Source organism: Stomoxys calcitrans, chromosome 2, assembly GCF_963082655.1.
Source record: "Stomoxys calcitrans chromosome 2, idStoCalc2.1, whole genome shotgun sequence".
Taxonomy (NCBI): Eukaryota; Metazoa; Arthropoda; class Insecta; order Diptera; family Muscidae; genus Stomoxys; species Stomoxys calcitrans.
In genome coordinates, this window is record NC_081553.1 from 30,446,888 (window position 1) to 30,465,873 (window position 18,986).

An 18,986-nucleotide genomic window follows, 5' to 3' on the forward strand; every position below is an offset into this window, starting at 1 on the left:
GTCTATCCGTCCGTCTGTCCATCCGTCCGTCTGTCCGTCCATCCGTCTGTCGAAAGCACGCTAACTTTCAAAGGAGTAAAGCTAGCCGCTTGAAATTTTGCACAAATACTTCTTATTAGTGTAGGTCGGTTGGGATTGTAATGGGCCAATTCCATGTTTTGATATAGCTGCCATATAAACCGATCTGGGGTCTTGACTTCTTGAGCCCCTAGAGGGCGCAATTCTCGTCCGATTTGACTGAAATTTTGCACGTAGTGATTTGGTATCTCTTCCAACAACTGTGTTGAGTATGATTCAAATCGGTTCATAACATGGTATACATGTCATATAAACCGATCTTGGGTCTTGACTTCTTAAGCCTCTAGAGGCCGCAATTCTCATCCGATTAGGCTGGAGTTTTCCATGAGGTGTTTTGTAATGACTTCCAATAAATGTGCTAAGTATGGCGCAAATCGGTACATAGCCTGCTATAGCTGCCATATAAACCGATCTGGGATCTTGACTTCTTCAGCCTCTAGAAGGCGTAATTCTCATCCGATTTAGCAGAAATTTTGTACAACGGCTTCTCTCATGACCTTCAATATACGTGTCTAATATGGTCTGAATCGATCAATAGCTTGATATAGCTCCCATATAAACCTATCTCACGATTTTGCTTCTTGAGCCCCTACAAGGCGCAATGAACTGAAATGTTACAAAATGACCTCTACAATGCTAAGCATTTATTTATGGTCCGAATCGTACTATAACTTTATATAGCTCCAATAGCATAACATTATTCTTTGTTTGCCTAAAAAGAGATACCGCGCATAGAACTCGACAATTGCGATCCATGATGGAGTGTATATAAAATTCGGCCCGGCCGAACTTTATATTGAGCTCGTCTTAAAAGAGAAACAAACAAAAATTTCATAAAATGTTATCTTAAGAGAAGAATAGGTGAAATATTGTCGTATAAGAAACTTTGGTGAAATATTGTCTTACGAGGAAATTTCGTGAAATTTTGTGTTAACAGAAAATTTCACAAAATTTTGTCATTTGGGGGTGAAATTTGGTCTTAAGAGAAAATTTCGTAATATTTTGTTTTAAGAAAAACTGCGTAAAATCTGGTCTTTAGAGCTAAATTCGTGAAATATTGTCTTAAGGGAAAATTTCATAAAAATTTGTTTTAAAAGAAAATTTTGTGCAATTTTCTCTAAGGGAAAATTTCGGGAATTTTGGTTCTAAGAGAAAATTTTATGTTGAGAAAAAATTTCGCAACATTTTGTCTTAAGAAAAAATTGCGTTAAATGTTGTCTTACGAAAAATTGCACAAAATTTTGTCTTTAGAGAAAATTTCGTGAAATTTTGTCTTGAGTGAACACTGCCCGAACCGGGCCCGCTCCGCTGCGCCTTCTTCAACTCTGTAATATCTTTTAGGGTGGGGACACTTCGCCTTAAATGCGGAACAATATCGAAATCGTGTCATTGTAGCCTATGACGCTGTACGCGTTCGAATCCTGGCGAGAACATCGGACAAAGAGGTGTTTATTCCCTCTTACTGTTGGCGACATTTGCGAGGTACAATGCTATGCATGGTCATAGCATTGTCCGTTCGGGCTCGGCTATTAAAAAGTTCCCTTATCATTGAGTTTAAACTTGAATCGGATAAAACTCATTGATGTGTGAGAAGTTTACCCCTGCTCGATTCGCTGGGTTTCTTGGATCCAAATTTTAATACCATATTCGTTTTCTGGTCTCCAAAACCTTTCATTCGATACCCTTATTATGCCCATCGGACCATTTTCGGATATAGGTGGCGTTTTTTGGGGTAAGGCGCACGGTCCATCTCCTACCGATATCTAAAAATTATCAAGCCTATGTTTCCTTCCAGACAAACGTACACAATCTATGACATTTTTAAGAAAATCGGTTCAGTCAAGTATCATATAGTCATAATGGGTCTAATGGCGTTTTTGAGGAATGGCGTGATCCCCTATACTTCGATCTGATTTTGTATGTCAAATTCGAAATCTACTCCCGAACACCTTTCATTTGAGGCCCATATTGAAATGAACGTCCAATATGTCTGCTTGGGGGAGTTTTGGGGTTAGGTCGGTCCGATGGGTACTTAGGCTCAAATTGTAATACAATTTTAATAATAAATCTGCTCTCCAATCATTTGATAATTTGTTTTGCCAGATTCGTTATCTACTCCCGCATACTTTTCATATGATACCCATATTGTCCTTATCAGTCCACTTTTGATTTTGGGTGGTGTTTTTGGGGTAACGGTGGAGGATCCGCCCCCCTTCCGTTATCAATAAATTTTAAAGCCTTTTCCTACTTCCTGGCCATAGTCTTAATCTACTCCCGAATACCTTTTATTTGAGTCCCATATTATCATGATCGTCAAATAAACCTATTTTAGGGGGTTTTGAGAATGAGATATTTTCTGGTATCCGTTCGAGGTATCCTGAGATCGCTGTTCCACCATATATTGTCCTTCTTTCTCCTCTCTGGGCCTCTTGGCAGAACATTCAAGATATTTAGATATTATTATACCCTCATATTTTTCCACAACTTTTTGTGTTCGAAATAAATTTATTCTTTTATAGAATTTATTGTAGTTACCTCCAATTGATTAATTCCTCTTAAATCGAAAAATTTTATACACTAAGAAAAACATTGCATTAACTTCTTAATGCATTTTTTGTTATCTATTATCAGCTTTTCCCACTTCCGTTTCCAGCATCTTAATGCGTATTAATGCCAGCTTGGTATATGCGTGTAAACATGTGATGCGGAGTAAGAGATTTTAATTCTTTCATGCTCTATAAACCGAACTAATGAATTGCTTTTAACTCTCTGCATTCGTCTTTTGTTTTTAATACCTTTTTTTGTACACATTTTTAATATGCTTTTCCTTTTACACTTTTTCTAATCAACAGACCTATGTAAATGGATTACGTTTTGTTTTGACCCTCTTGGGTGGAACCATATCAGTGATAGGTAGTAAAGTAATCAAATATCCATCAGCTGGCGCCTTGGGCTGTGTAACGGTGGCCTTTATCGCAAGTATGGGATGGAAGCGTCAATTGGAGAAAATGACGCCACAACAGCGGCTGGCAAATGAAAATGTAAGTACATGATATCTTGGGCAACATTCATTAAGAAAATGTGGAGAAAAACCTGAGTTTGTTTGAATCATGCGAAGAGATAAAGATCTATGGACATTTTGAAGAAAGACTTCGCGTCACTCAAGAGTTTGTTTCAATTCCAATGCGAGCGAAAACAGAAGAATTTCGATGTATAAACAGACTCATCAAAGTCAAAAGAGCTTAAAACTCATAAAAAATAAATACTAAAAGCCGTCTATAACTTATATAAAAAACTCAATTTGTGTTTGCTTATATCGGGAGGGGGCGGACCCTCCCCCTTACCCCAAAAGTACTAGCCAAAAATAAAAGTGGACCGATCGGGACAGTATGGGATTCAAATGAAAGTTATTCAAAAGTAGAATACGAATTTCATAATAAAAATTGGGTCCAAGTACCTGGGGGCCACCCCAGCTCCAAAACCCCTTAAAATAGGGTTATTGGACAATATGGGAACAAAATAGCCCAAAATGGGCACATTAGTCAATCACGGATATATGGGACTCGGTTTATTTGTTCCGTATAGACTGAAAAGCGGCAGAACCGTTTTTCTCGAAATTTTTAGCATATTGTGTAGGTTGGTCTGGAAGGAAACATAGGCTATATACTTTTTAGGTATCGGAAGGGGACGGACCCTCCCCCTTATGCCAAAAACACAACCCAAAATCAAAAGTGGACCGATCAGGACAATATAGGTATCAAATGATAGGTATTGGAGAGTAGACTACGAATTTGTTATTAAAATTTGAGTCTAAGTACCCATCGGGCCGCCCCAACCACAAAACTCCCCCAAACAGACATATTGGACGTTCATTTCAATATGGAGTTCAAATAAAAGGTATTGGGGAGTAGATTTCGAATCTGACATACAAAATCAGATCGAAGTATAGGGGATCACGCCAACCCTCAAAAATGCCATTAGACCCATTATGACTATATGATACTAGGCTGAACCGATTTTTTTAAAATTTTCATAGATTGTGTATGTTTGTCTAGAAGGAAACATAGGCTAAATAATTTTTAGATATCGGCTGGAGGCGGACCCTTTCCCTTACCTCAAAAACGCCACCCATATGTGAAAGTGGTCCGATGGGCACAATAAGGGTATCAAATGAAAGCTATTGGAGAGCAGAAAACGAATATGGAATTAAAATGTGGGTCCATTTACCCAGCGAACAAAACTTCTGCCAAATCGGACGAGAATTGCGCCCTCTAGAGGCTCAAGAAGTCAAGACCCAAGATCGGTTTATATGGCAGCCATATCAAAACATTAACAGATTTAGCCCATTTACAATCCCAACCGACCTACACTAATAGGAAGTATTTGTGCAAAATTTCAGGCGGCTAGCTTCACCCCTTCAAAAGTAGACGTGCTTTCGGCAGACAGACGTACGGACATGGCTAGTTCGACTTAAAATGTCACGATGATCAAAAATATATATACTTTATGGGGTCTTAGGCGAATATTTCGAGCTGTTACAAACATAATGACGAAATTAGTATACCCCCATCCTATGATAGAGGGTATAATAATTAATGATTTAATTTAGATTTTTATACCCACCACCGATGGATGGGGGATATTCATTTTGCCATTCCGTTTGTAACACCTCGAAATATCCATTTAGGACCCTATAAAAACCTAAGACGATCCACCCATGTCGGTCCGTCTGTCTGCTGAAATCACGTTACAGTCTTTAGAAATAGAGATATTAAGCTGAAACTTTGCACAGATTCTTTTTTGTCCATAAACAGGTTAAGTTGAAAGATGGGCTATATCGGACTGTATCTTGATATAGGCCCCATATAGACCGATCCGCCGATTTTCCTGAAATTTGGGATAGTGAGTTGTGTTAGGCCACTCGATATCTTTCTTCAATTTGACACAGACCGGTCCAGATTTGGTTATAGCTGCCATTTAGACCGATCTCTCGAATTAAGGTTTTGGGACCATAAAAGGCTCATTTGTTATCCGATTATGCTGAAATTTGAGTTAGTGAGTTGTGTTAGGACAGTGGATATCCTTCTTCAATTTGGTCCAGATCAGTCCAGATTTGAATAAAGCTATCATGTAGACCGATCCGCTGATTTAGGGTCTTAGGCCCAAAAGAGCCACATTTATTATCTGATGTTGTTGAAATTTGGGACAGTGAGTTGTGTTGGGCCCTTCGATATTCTTCTTCAATTTGGCTCAGAACGGTTTAGATTTGGATATATTGGGTTGCCCAAAAAGTAATTGCGGATTTTTTAAAAGAAAGTAAATGCATTTTTAATAAATCTTAGAATGAACTTTAATCAAATATATAATTGCCATTTTGTTCGATAACCTTTTGCCATCTTCCTGGCAAATTCAATATTCCACACTCATAGAACTTCTGGCCTTTATCTGCAAAAAACTGAACCAAGTGCGATTTTATAGCCTCATCATTACCGAAAGTTTTACCATTTAGGGAGTTCAGCAAAGATCGAAATAAATGGTAGTCTGATGGTGCAAGGTCAGGGCTATATAGTGGATGCATCAAAAGTTCCCAGCCAAGCTCACTCAGTTTTTGGCGAGTGACCAAAGATGTGTGCGGTCTAGCGTTCTCCTGGTGGAATATGACACCTTTACGATTGACCAATTCTGGTCGCTTCTCCTTGATGGCTGTATTCAATTTGTCCAATTGTTGACAGTAAACATCCGAATTAATTGTTTGGTTCCTTGGAAGCAGCTCAAAATATACCACAACCTTCCAATCTCACCAAACAGACAGCATAACCTTCTTTTGGTGGATATCAGCCTTTGAAGTGGTTTGAGCTGGTTCACCATGCTTGGACCATGATCGTTTTCGACTAACGTTGTTGTAAACAATCCATTTTTCATCTCCAGTTATGATTCGTTTTAAAAACGGATCGAATTCATTGCGTTTAATGTGCATATCACAAGCGTTGATTCGGTTTGTTAAATGAATTTCTTTCAATACATGTGGTACCCATATTAAAATTGACGCCAAACAAATGTAAACAAAATTTCGCGCACAGACAGAAGAAAGAATGCAATTACAGAGTCACAAGCCGTTGAAAAAATTTTTCAACGCCGACTATATTACTACTATATTACCGACAATTACTTTTTGGGCAACCCAATAGCTGCCATATAGACCGATCTCTCGATTTAAGGTTTTGAGCTTATAAAAAGCGCATTTATTGTCCGATGTCGCAGAAATTTGGAACAGTGGGTTAAGTTAAGCACCTCGACATACTTCTGCAATATGACGCAGATCGGTTCAGATTTGGATATAGCTGCCATATAGACCGATCTCCCGATTCAAGGTTTTGAGTCTATAAAAGGCGCATTTATTGTCCAATGTCGCCGAAATTTGGGACAGCGAGTTGTGCTAGGACCTTTGACATCCCTTTACAATTTTGCTCAGATCGGTCCCGATATTGCTGGTATATAGACCGATCTCCCGATTTAAAGTGTTGCGGCCATAAATGGCGCATTTATAATCCGATTTCACCGAAATTTGATGCAGTGACTTATGTTAGGCTTTTCGACATCCGTGCGGTATATGGTTTAGAGTGGTATATTTTTAGATATAGATACTAAAACGATCAATTTTCAATGTTAAAATTAATAGTTATAAAAAATTTCCTAACAAAAAATCTTATAATTGAACTCCTTCTGTTCTTTCTTTGTTCCTCATTTTCTTGCATATATTCCTTCCATCATAAAAATCATTTTTGTTTTTTTTTTGTGATACTAAATTACAAAAGTTTAACATCGCCAAGACAATAAAACTTTTGCTGACATTTGCATGGTACTCGAATAAATTCCATTGATAAACTTGGCATGTAAAATAATATCTTTACACTTGTCTCTCAATTATTTCAGCATAAATTTTCTTTGTACTTCTCCTTCATCGAGGAATGGTTGGTCGAGTATTTTTATGAAGTTTTCTTGTACCAACAACTACATCACCAGCAAACACTCACTCACTCACTCATGTTGAATGCTTCCTTGTTTGTGGAGACAGTGAGTGAGCGAGCGAGCGAGTGAATGAGTGTATGAGTGAGTGAGTGAGTGCTTCTTTATTATCACTTTATCACAACTTAAGTGCATACAAAGTGGTTTTATCATGACTTTGCATGCCAAGCCAAGCGAAAGAGATGAAGGGACAGCCCGAGAGTAAAGAGGAGTCCATCAGACCGACAGACAAACACTCAGATGTTGGACAGACGTAACTTCTTCCATTTTCATCTTTGCATTCATGTGTATGCTTTCAACGTTCAAGGTACTTAAGAAGTTTGTGGGTGTGTGTGTGTGTGTGTTAGTGCCTCAGCTGCCCTGTCATTGTTTTTTGTCATTCGGTAAACTGAAAGCTTTTCACACTTTTGTGACACAAAAAAGTAACCCTTAAAAGGAATCTTATCAAAAAGTCAATCTTGTTGACACATTTAATTGCAAGGACAGCTTATGACATTTGATTTTGTTCATTCCTATGGGGGCAAGGGGCTTTTGCCCTTCTCTCTCTCTCTCGCTCTCTGAGTATGGCTCATCTCTGTTTCCCCTTTTTTTGTTTGGGGCTGTTATTGCGCTACTCTACTATCTTAAATGCAAATGCAGTTATAGCCTCTCCTGCCCACTAAGTAGAAAATGTTTATAACACACACACACAAACACATAGACAAACGATTGCAAGAAGAGCAAAGCAGAGAACAAAAGAAGTCTAAAATCAAGTATGGCATACACTCACTCTCTCTCTTAAGATAACAAAATGAATAGAAATGAATGCATGCAAAAACAACAACAGCAATAGGCACATTGTTAAGTGTTTAGAAAAAAGTACGAAAACCTAAGGAAAAAATAGCCAGAATGAAACAAAACAAAACAATTCTAGCTTGATAAGCATAATGGAATTTTAATCATCGTTGCATGGATTTGCACTTCTGCTTGGCTAATGGGAAGTACTGAGAGATATATTAAACCAGAGCAAAGAGTGCATTTCTTTAGACCAGCGATGCCCAAAATAAAAATGTGATTCTCTGTGTGCAATATATCTTAGGTATTATATCCACCACCGTTGGATGGTGGTATATTCATATATTCGTATATTCACATATTCATTTTTTCATTCCGTTTGCGACATATCGAAATATCCATTTCTGACCCTATATCGGATCTATCTGTCCGTCTGTCGTCAGTCTGTCTGTTGAAATTACGATATAGTCTTCAAAAATAGAGATATTGAGCTTAAACTTTCTTTTTTGTCCATAAGCAGGTTAAGTTCGAAGATGGGCTATATGGAATTTTATCTTGATATGGCTCCCATATAGACAGATCCGCCGATTTAGGGTCTTAGGCCCATAAAAGCCACATTTATTATCCGATTTTGCTGAAATTTGGACCGATCTCTCGATTTAAGGGTTTGGGTCCATAAAAGACGCATTTATTGTCCGATGTCGCCTAAATTTGAGATAATGAGTTAAGTTAGGTCCTTTGTCATCCTTCTTCAATTTAGCCTAGACCGATCCATATTTGGATATAGCTGCCATATAAACCGATCTCTCGATTTAAGGTTTTGAGCCCATAAAATTCGCATTTTTGTCCGATGTCGGCGAAATTTGAGACATTGAGATAAATTAAGCCCCTCGACATATCTCTGCAATATGGCACAGATCTGTCCTGATTTGGATATAGCTGCCATATAGACTGATCTCTCGATTTAAGGTTTTGGGCCAATAAAAGGCTCATTTATTGTTCCATGTCGCCGAAATTTGGGACATTAAGTTAAGTTATGCCCCTCGATATACCTCTGCAATTTGGATATAGTTACCATATAGGCCGATCCGCCGATTTAGGGTCTAAGGCCCATAAAAGCAACATTTATTATCCAGTTTTGCTGAAATTTAACATAGTGGGTTGAGTTAGGCCCTTTGACATTCTTCTTCAATTTGTCTCAGAAAGGTCCAGATTTGGATATTGCTGCCATATAGACCGATTTCCCGATTTAAGGTTTAGGGGCCATAAAAGGCGCATTTATTATCCGATTTCGCCGAAATTTGGGACAGTGAGTTGTGTTAGGCTCTTCGACATTTTTTTGTGAAACGTGTCGCAAATCGGTATAAATTTGAATATAGCTGCCATATAGACCGATATCTCGATTTAAAGTCTTGGCCCCATAAAAGGCTAATTTATAATCCGATTTTTCTGAAGTTTGACACGGTGACTTATGTTAGGCTTTTCGACATCCGTGTCGTATATGGTTCACATCGGTTTATTTTTAGATATAGCTAGTGTACTTTTAGTATTTGGTCCAAATCGGAACATATTTTGATATAGCTGCTATGGGGCATAAGTTATGCATTTTTCGCCGGATTTTGACGAAAGCTGGCTTACATATATACCCGAGGTAGTGGGTATCCAAAGTTCGGTCTGGCCCAACTTAACGCCTTTTTACTTGTTAAAATTAAAACAGAACGAGGGCGTTCGGCCGGGCCGAATCTTATATACCCTCCACCATGGAGAGCATTTGTCGAGTTCTATGCGCGGTGTCTCTTTTAAGGCAAACAAAAAAAAAAATGAATGAGAACTGTTATGCTATTGGCGCTTTATCAAGTTAAAGTCCGATTCGGACCAAAAATGAAGTTAATGCTGAACATTGTAGAAGTCATTGTGTAATATTTCAGTCATGGGAGAAGCCGATGAACAAAATTTTTAGCCAAATCGGATGAGAATTGCGTCCACTAGAAGCTCAAAAAGTCAATATCCCAGATCGGTTTATATGACAGCTATATCTGGATTTGCACCATATTTGGCACAGTTCTTGGAAGTCACCTCGTGCAAAATTTCAATTCAAGCTAAGATCACAGATCGGTTTATACGTTGTTGTGAAACAGTTGTTGAGAGTGATACCAAAACACCGCGTGCGAAATTTCAGCCAATTCGCATGAGAATTGCGCCCTCCAGCGGCTCAAGAAGTCAAGATCCAAGATCGGTTTATATGGCAGCTATACCAGGGTATGAAACAATTTGAACCATACTTGGCACAATTGTTGAAAGTGATCAAAACACAACATGCAAAATTGCAGTCAAATCGCACGAGATTTACTCCGTCTTTAGGCTCAAGAAGTCAAGACCCAAGATCGGTTTTTATGGCAGCTATATCAAAGCATGGACCAATTTGGCCCATTTACAGTCCCAGTATTTGTGCAAAATTTCAAGCGCCTTGCTTTGCTCCTTCGAATGTTAGCGTGCTTCGATAGACAGACAGACGGACATGGCTAGATCGACATAAATTTTCATGACGATCAAGAATATATAAGCTTTATGGGGTCATAGACTCATATTTCGAGGTGTTACAAATTAAATAACTTGATTAGTATACCCCCATGGTAGTGGGTATAAAAACGATGCGTACACCCCTGCACATGTTAATTTGTTGCTGTCTCAACAACGACTGAAACATAGAGCATAAGAATATGTGTGACTTGCAATCAACGCTACCGTCAAGGGCCGGGGCACTGCTACTTTAGACACACCTTCAACACTAGATCGAAGTGGTGTCGCTATGTAGCACACCGTACGGACTCGGCTTAAAAATAGGAGGCTTCTTATCATTGAGCTCAAACATTTATCGGAGTGTACTTATTGACATGAGAGAAGTATCCACTATTCTTTAATTTTCATGGCAATTTTGTTATAGTATAGAATCTCATAAATGTTGCCAGAATTCAGAAGAGAAAACCTCCACTGAAATTTTTTTCTGGTTTTTATGCTAGGATTCGTGTCCAGGCGTTCAGCATCATAGGCGAGCTGTCACACAAAGCTCGGAGCCTCGTCAAGTATGGTCCAAGCAAGTCCATACCCTAATATAGCTCCTATATAAACCGATCTCCCGATTTGACTTCGTGACGCAATTCCTAACCAAATATTAAAAAAAAATGCTTGGAGTCTTTTTGTTAAGACTGCTTATCAAGTGAAAGCGCTCTAAAGATAGCGTGTCATACAATCCGTTGGATAACATCACAAAATGCTCTATATATTTTAAAGGTTATATACATACATATATAAAATTTCGAGGTATTACAAATGGAAAACAAATTAAGGTCATCAACAAAGTTAATTAAACCTTTTTTATGCATTACTTTGCAAGGAATGTATTTAAAAGTTTTTCCATTTGAACCTTATTGTTATACGTTGTGTAAACCTTAGCTTACATTTTGTGCCACCGCATTAATTCGAAATTCATAGCATATTTTTAGGCATAATTTACCTTCCATTACTTGCAGGCACCTTTTGCCATAAATTACCTACTAATGCAATCCAAGCAAAAAAGATTCGAATGGGAAAGAAAACTTTACCAAATATGCAATTGAATTCACTATGGGATTTTTAGCATTATATCCTTTCATTTATGGTTGTGTTTTTATATTTTCACTTACTGTATTTCTCTCTCTTTCTCTCTGCCGTTCTCATTGCAGGCAAGTGTATCCAAACGTCTTGATTTGCTGTGGAAATTTTTAAAGCCAGTTTCGTTTTCGCTTATTGGCAAAGAAATTAATTTTGCGGTTTTGGAGGGTAGAGTCGTTGGTTACGGTGCCCTGGTGGTGTTACTCGGAAGTCTGGTAATTATAATGTTTTTGTTTTTGTTCTTGTGTGTGTGTGTGTGCATGTGTTAGAGTACCATGCTCTGGTAGCTTTCAGTTCTGGCTCAAATGTTGTGTACAGGAGTCATGGTAGTGGTTTTGCATTGTTATAGCCCGGAAGGACATACAAAAACAAAAAACTAAAATAAAACCGTGGCAACAAAGTTATGCAAGTTGTTGGTTGCCACCGTCATACTTCTACAAGGAGATTGTTTTCATACCTCTTTTGTGCTGTAGTATGCATTAAAGGAAAGTTACATTTATTTGGCGCTGATCGCCTATATTCGAATCCTAGCGATATTCTTACTAGGATTCACCCAGAATCCAATAGAAGAGCCCAATAGCCATCCAAAGGAAAGGGGACCCGTATTTACGGATGTTTGTGGTAATGATACATATTTGTAAAACTGGGTATTTTGAAAGCTCTTTACCATAAATAGCTTCAAATTTGGCACTATCTACCTTTTTACAGATATAAGGTCTAGCATATTCAACCGATTTTTAAAAAGTTTTTATTAGAACTTATGTTGGTTATATCTACCTTGTTTCCCATGAACTTCTTCATTTGGTGCGGAATGTGCAGAGTATCCATAAGGTCGGTGTTTCCCGACCTATGTTTGGTGCTTTCTTTTTTCAGTTTGTTTTTATTTTGGTTCATTTTGTTTTCCTTTGGCTTTTTGGGTTCATAACAATGGTCAAAATGGTCATTGTGTTTTATAAATGTATGAGGAAAGTGCCGTTTTTAATGCATACGAGTGCACTACTTCGCCGAACATGTGTGTATGTGTGCAAGTATGTTGGTGATGGCAAGGCTAACGGGACCATAAAACGGTTCTCAGAATATATGTAAAAACATTTTTTAAACAATAAATTCAAATGTTTTCATAGTGTGGGTTCTCGAAGGTTTCTTTGATTATTTTCCGCATTTTTCCGCCGGATTTTCTCTTGAAATTGTTAACAATGCAAAATTTTCTACGATTTCCTTTATGGGTGAAGGCATGCCTCTTATAGCAGAAAGGCGAAGGCGAAAAACAACTGATGAATGGACTTTGGCATGACCGTGAAAACTTCGATTCGAAAGATGTGAAATGCTTTGTTTCTAAGATAAAACTTTGAAAACCTTGAAATGCTGAATGGAATGGAAATGGAATGGATTGGAAATGGAATGGAAATGGAATGGAAATGGAATGGAAATGGAATGGAAATGGAATGGAATGGAAATGGAATGGAAATGGAATGGAAATGGAATGGAAATGGAATGGAAATGGAATGGAAATGGAATGGAAATGGAATGGAAATGGAATGGAAATGGAATGGAAATGGAATGGAAATGGAATGGAAATGGAATGGAAATGGAAATGGAATGGAATGGAAATGGAATGGAAATGGAATGGAAATGGAATGGAAATGGAAATGGAATGGAATGGAAATGGAATGGAAATGGAATGGAAATGGAATGGAAATGGAATGGAAATGGAATGGAAATGGAATGGAATGGAAATGGAATGGAAATGGAATGGAAATGGAATGGAAATGGAATGGAAATGGAATGGAAATGGAATGGAAATGGAATGGAAATGGAATGGAAATGGAATGGAAATGGAATGGAAATGGAATGGAAATGGAATGGAAATGGAATGGAAATGGAATGGAAATGGAATGGAAATGGAATGGAAATGGAATGGAAATGGAATGGAAATGGAATGGAAATGGAATGGAAATGGAATGGAAATGGAATGGAAATGGAATGGAAATGGAATGGAAATGGAATGGAAATGGAATGGAAATGGAATGGAAATGGAATGGAAATGGAATGGAAATGGAATGGAAATGGAATGGAAATGGAATGGAAATGGAATGGAAATGGAATGGAAATGGAATGGAATGGAAATGGAATGGAAATGGAATGGAAATGGAATGGAAATGGAATGGAATGGAAATGAAATGGAAATGAAATGGAAATGGAATGGAAATGGAATGGAAATGGAATGGAAATGGAATGGAAATGGAATGGAAATGGAATGGAAATGGAATGGAAATGGAATGCAAATGGAAATGGAATGGAAATGGAATGGAAATGGAATGGAAATGGAATGGAAATGGAATGGAAATGGAATGGAATGGAAATGGAATGGAAATGGAATGGAAATGGAATGGAAATGGAATGGAAATGGAATGGAAATGGAATGGAAATGGAATGGAAATGGAATGGAAATGGAATGGAAATGGAATGGAAATGGAATGGAAATGGAAATGGAATGGAAATGGAATGGAAATGGAATGGAAATGGAATGGAAATGGAATGGAAATGGAATGGAAATGGAATGGAAATGGAATGGAAATGGAATGGAAATGGAATGGAAATGGAATGGAAATGGAATGGAAATAGAATGGAAATGGAATAGAAATGGAATGGAAATGGTTACATTAAAGTTAATTTCAGCCGGGCCGATCTTTGGAACCCACTACCCCAGGTATATATGTAAACTACCTTTCGTCTTAATCCGGTGAAAAATGCATAATTTATGCCCACATAGCAGCTTTGTCGAAATATGGTCATATTCAGACCAAATTCGACGCGGATATTGAGTGTTCTAATAAGTATATGACATTGATCAATACGACACGGATGTCGAAAATTCTAACATAAGCCACTATGTCAAGTTTCAGCGAAATCGGATTATAAATGCGTCTTTTATGGGACCAAGACTTTAAATCGAGAGATCGGCAGCTATATTCAAATCTGGACCGAACTGTGCCAAATCGAAGAAGGATGTCGAAGGCCCTAACACAACTCACTGTCCTAAATTTCGGCGACATCGCAGAATAAATGCGCCTTTTGTGAACCCAAAACCTTAAATTGAAGAAGGACATCGAAGGGCCTAAGACTACTCACTGACCCAAATTTTGGCAAAGTCGGACAATAAATGTGCCTTTTATGGTCGCAAGAGAGATCGGTTTATATGGCAGGTAAATGCAAATCTTGATCGATCTAGGCGAAATTGCAGAATATATGGTCTCTATATCCAAATGTAAACCGATCTGAGCCAAATTATAGAAGAATGTTGAAGGGCCCAACACAACTCATGGTCCCTAATTGAAACGACATCGGACAATAATTGCGCCTTTTATAGACCCAAAACCTTATATGGGACGTATATGCAAATCTTGATCGATCTAGGCCAAATTGCAGAAATATATCAAGGGACTTAATTTATCTCACATTCCCAAATTTCGGCGAAATCGGACAATAAATGCGCCTTTTATGGCCTCAAAACCTTAAATCGAGAGATGGGTGTATATGTCAGCAATATCCAAATCTGGCCCGATCTGGGCCAAATTGCAGAAGTATGTCGAGGGGCCTAACATATCTGACTGTCTCAAATTTCGGCGACATCGGAAAATAAAGGCGCCTTTTATGGGCTCAAAATCTTAAATCGAGAGATCGGTCTATATGGCAGCTATATCCAAATCTCGACCGATCTGGGCCCAATTAAAGATGATGTCGAAGAGCCGCAATGCAACTCACTGTCCCAAATTTTGGGGACATTGGACAATAAATGCGCCTTTTATGGGCCCAAAACCTTATATTGAGAGATCTGTCTATATGGCAGCTCGTTCCAATTTTGCACCGATCTGGGCCAAATCGAAGAGGGATGACGAAGAGCCTAACGCAACTCACTGTCCCAAACTTCGGCGAAATCGGAAAATAAATTTGCCTTTTATGTGTACAAAACCATAAAACGAGAGATCGGCTCATATGGCAGCTATATCCAAATCTGGATTGATCGGGGCTAAATTGAAGAAGGTTGACAACTGGCTTTACACAACTCTCATTTCTAAATTTCAGCGAAATCTGATAATAAATGTGGCTTTTATGGGCCTAATACCCTAAATCGGCGGATGGGTCTATTTGGGGGCTATATCAAGATATAGTCCAATGTAGCCCATCTTCGAACTTAACCCGCTTATGAAGAAAAAAATAGTCTGGGCAAAGTTTCAGCTCAATATCTCTATTTTTAAAGACTGTATCGTGATTTCAACAGACAGATGGACGGACAGACGGACGGATGGACAGACGGACGGACAGACGGACAGACTTGGCTAGATCGCCTTAGATTTTTACGCTGATTAAGAATAGATATACTTTATAGGGTCGGACATGGATATTTCGATGTGTTGTAAATTTAGTGACAAAATGAATATACCCCCATTCTTCAGTGGTGGGTATAATAAAATAATGAAATGAATTGGAAATGAAATTAAATTTAGATAAAAAGAGATGAAATAAAGTGAAATGAAATGGAATGGAATGAAATGGAATTGAATGGAATAGAATTGAATTAAATGGAATGAAATGAAATGGAGTGAAATGAATTGAAATGAAATGAAATGAAATGAAATGAAATGAAATGAAATGAAATGAAATGAAATGAAATGAAATGAATTGAAATGAAATGAAACGAAATGAAATGAAATGAAATGAAATGAAATGAAATGAAATGAAATGAACTGAACTGAACTGAACTGAACTGAACTGAACTGAACTGAACTGAAATGAAATGGAATGGAATGGAATGAAATGGAATGGATTGGAATGGAATGAAATGAAAAATAAAATATTTTCTGCTAAAAGAAGTTTCTTTTTTTAATAGTTTTAAATTGGGATGAAATGGAATGAAATGAAATAGAATGAAATGAAATGAAATGAAATGAAATGGAATGAAATGAAATGAAATGGAATGAAATGGAATGAAATGGAATGAAGTGGAATGAAATGGAATGAAATGGAATGAAATGGAATGAAATGGAATGAAATGGAATGAAATGGAATGAAATGGAATGAAATGGAATGAAATGGAATGAAATGGAATGAAATGAAATGAAATGAAATGGAATGAAATGAAATGAAATGAAATGAAATGGAATGAAATGGAATGAAATGGAATGAAATGGAATGAAATGGAATGAAATGGAATGAAATGGAATGAAATGGAATGAAATGGAATGAAATGGAATGAAATGGAATGAAATGGAATGAAATGGAATGAAATGGAATGAAATGGAATGAAATGGAATGAAATGGAATGAAATGGAATGAAATGGAATGAAATGAAATGAAATGAAATGAAATGAAATGAAATGGAATGAAATGAAATGAAATGAAATGAAATGAAATGAAATGAAATGAAATGAAATGGAATGAAATGGAATGAAATGGAATGAAATGGAATGAAATGGAATGAAATGGAATGAAATGGAATGAAATGAAATGAAATGGAATGAAATGGAATGAAATGGAATGAAATGGAATGAAATGGAATGAAATGGAATGAAATGGAATGAAATGGAATGAAATGGAATGAAATGGAATGAAATGAAATGAAATGAAATGAAATGAAATGAAATGAAATGAAATGAACTGAACTGAACTGAACTGAACTGAACTGAACTGAACTGAACTGAACTGAAATGAAATGAAATGAAATGAACTGAACTGAACTGAAATGAAATGAAATGAAATGAAATGAAATGAAATGAAATGAAATGAAATGAAATGAAATGAAATGAAATGAAATGAAATGAAATGAAATGAAACGAAATGAAATGAAATGAAATGGAATGGAATGAAATGGAATGGATTGGAATGGAATGAAATGAAATGAAATGAAATGAAATGAAATGAAATGAAATGAAATGAAATGAAATGAAATGAAATGAAATGAAATGAAATGAAATGAAATGAAATGAAATGAAATGAAATGAAATGAAATGAAATGAAATGAAATGAAATGAAATGAAATGAAATGAAATGAAATGAAATGAAATGAAATGAAATGAAATGAAATGAAATGAAATGAAATGAAATGAAATGAAATGAAATGAAATGAAATGAAATGAAATGAAATGAAATGAAATGAAATGAAATGAAATGAAATGAAATGAAATGAAATGAAATGAAATGAAATGAAATGAAATGAAATGAAATGAAATGAAATGAAATGAAATGAAATGAAATGAAATGAAATGAAATGAAATGAAATGAAATGAAATGAAATGAAATGAAATGAAATGAAATGAAATGAAATGAAATGAAATGAAATGAAATGAAATGAAATGAAATGAAATGAAATGAAATGAAATGAAATGAAATGAAATGAAATGAAATGAAATGAAATGAAATGAAATGAAATGAAATGAAATGAAATGAAATGAAATGAAATGAAATGAAATGAAATGAAATGAAATGAAATGAAATGAAATGAAATGAAATGAAATGAAATGAAATGAAATGAAATGAAATGAAATGAAATGAAATGAAATGAAATGAAATGAAATGAAATGAAATGAAATGAAATGAAATGAAATGAAATGAAATGAAATGAAATGAAATGAAATGAAATGAAATGAAATGAAATGAAATGAAATGAAATGAAATGAAATGAAATGAAATGAAATGAAATGAAATGAAATGAAATGAAATGAAATGAAATGAAATGAAATGAAATGAAATGAAATGAAATGAAATGAAATGAAATGAAATGAAATGAAATGAAATGAAATGAAATGAAATGAAATGAAATGAAATGAAATGAAATGAAATGAAATGAAATGAAATGAAATGAAATGAAATGAAATGAAATGAAATGAAATGAAATGAAATGAAATGAAATGAAATGAAATGAAATGAAATGAAATGAAATGAAATGAAATGAAATGAAATGAAATGAAATGAAATGAAATGAAATGAAATGAAATGAAATGAAATGAAATGAAATGAAATGAAATGAAATGAAATGAAATGAAATGAAATGAAATGAAATGAAATGAAATGAAATGAAATGAAATGAAATGAAATGAAATGAAATGAAATGAAATGAAATGAAATGAAATGAAATGAAATGAAATGAAATGAAATGATATGAAATGAATGAAATGAAATGAAATGAAATGAAATGAAATGAAATGAAATGAAATGAAATGAAATGAAATGAAATGAAATGAAATGGAATGAAATGAAATGAAATGAAATGAAATGAAATGAAATGTAATGAAATGAAATGAAATGAAATGAAATGAAATGAAATGTAATGAAATGAAATGAAATGAAATGAAATGAAATGAAATGAAATGAAATGAAATTAAATTAAATGAAATTAAATGAAATGGAATGAAATGGAATGAAATGGAATGAAATGGAATGAAATGGAATGAAATGGA

At 35.9% G+C, this 18,986-nt stretch overlaps 1 protein-coding gene across 1 annotated transcript in view; it reads left to right on the forward strand.

The window, feature by feature from the left end:
• The window catches only part of LOC106092496 (sodium/hydrogen exchanger 9B2), a 285,857-nt gene that overhangs the window by 240,929 nt on the left and 25,942 nt on the right, over positions 1 to 18,986 (forward strand). Inside the window, exons 8-9 of the mRNA XM_059362392.1 lie at positions 2,931 to 3,119; positions 11,601 to 11,744. Of these exons, the coding sequence (XP_059218375.1) occupies positions 2,931 to 3,119; positions 11,601 to 11,744 (333 nt within the window). The remainder of the gene's footprint in view (positions 1 to 2,930; positions 3,120 to 11,600; positions 11,745 to 18,986) is intronic.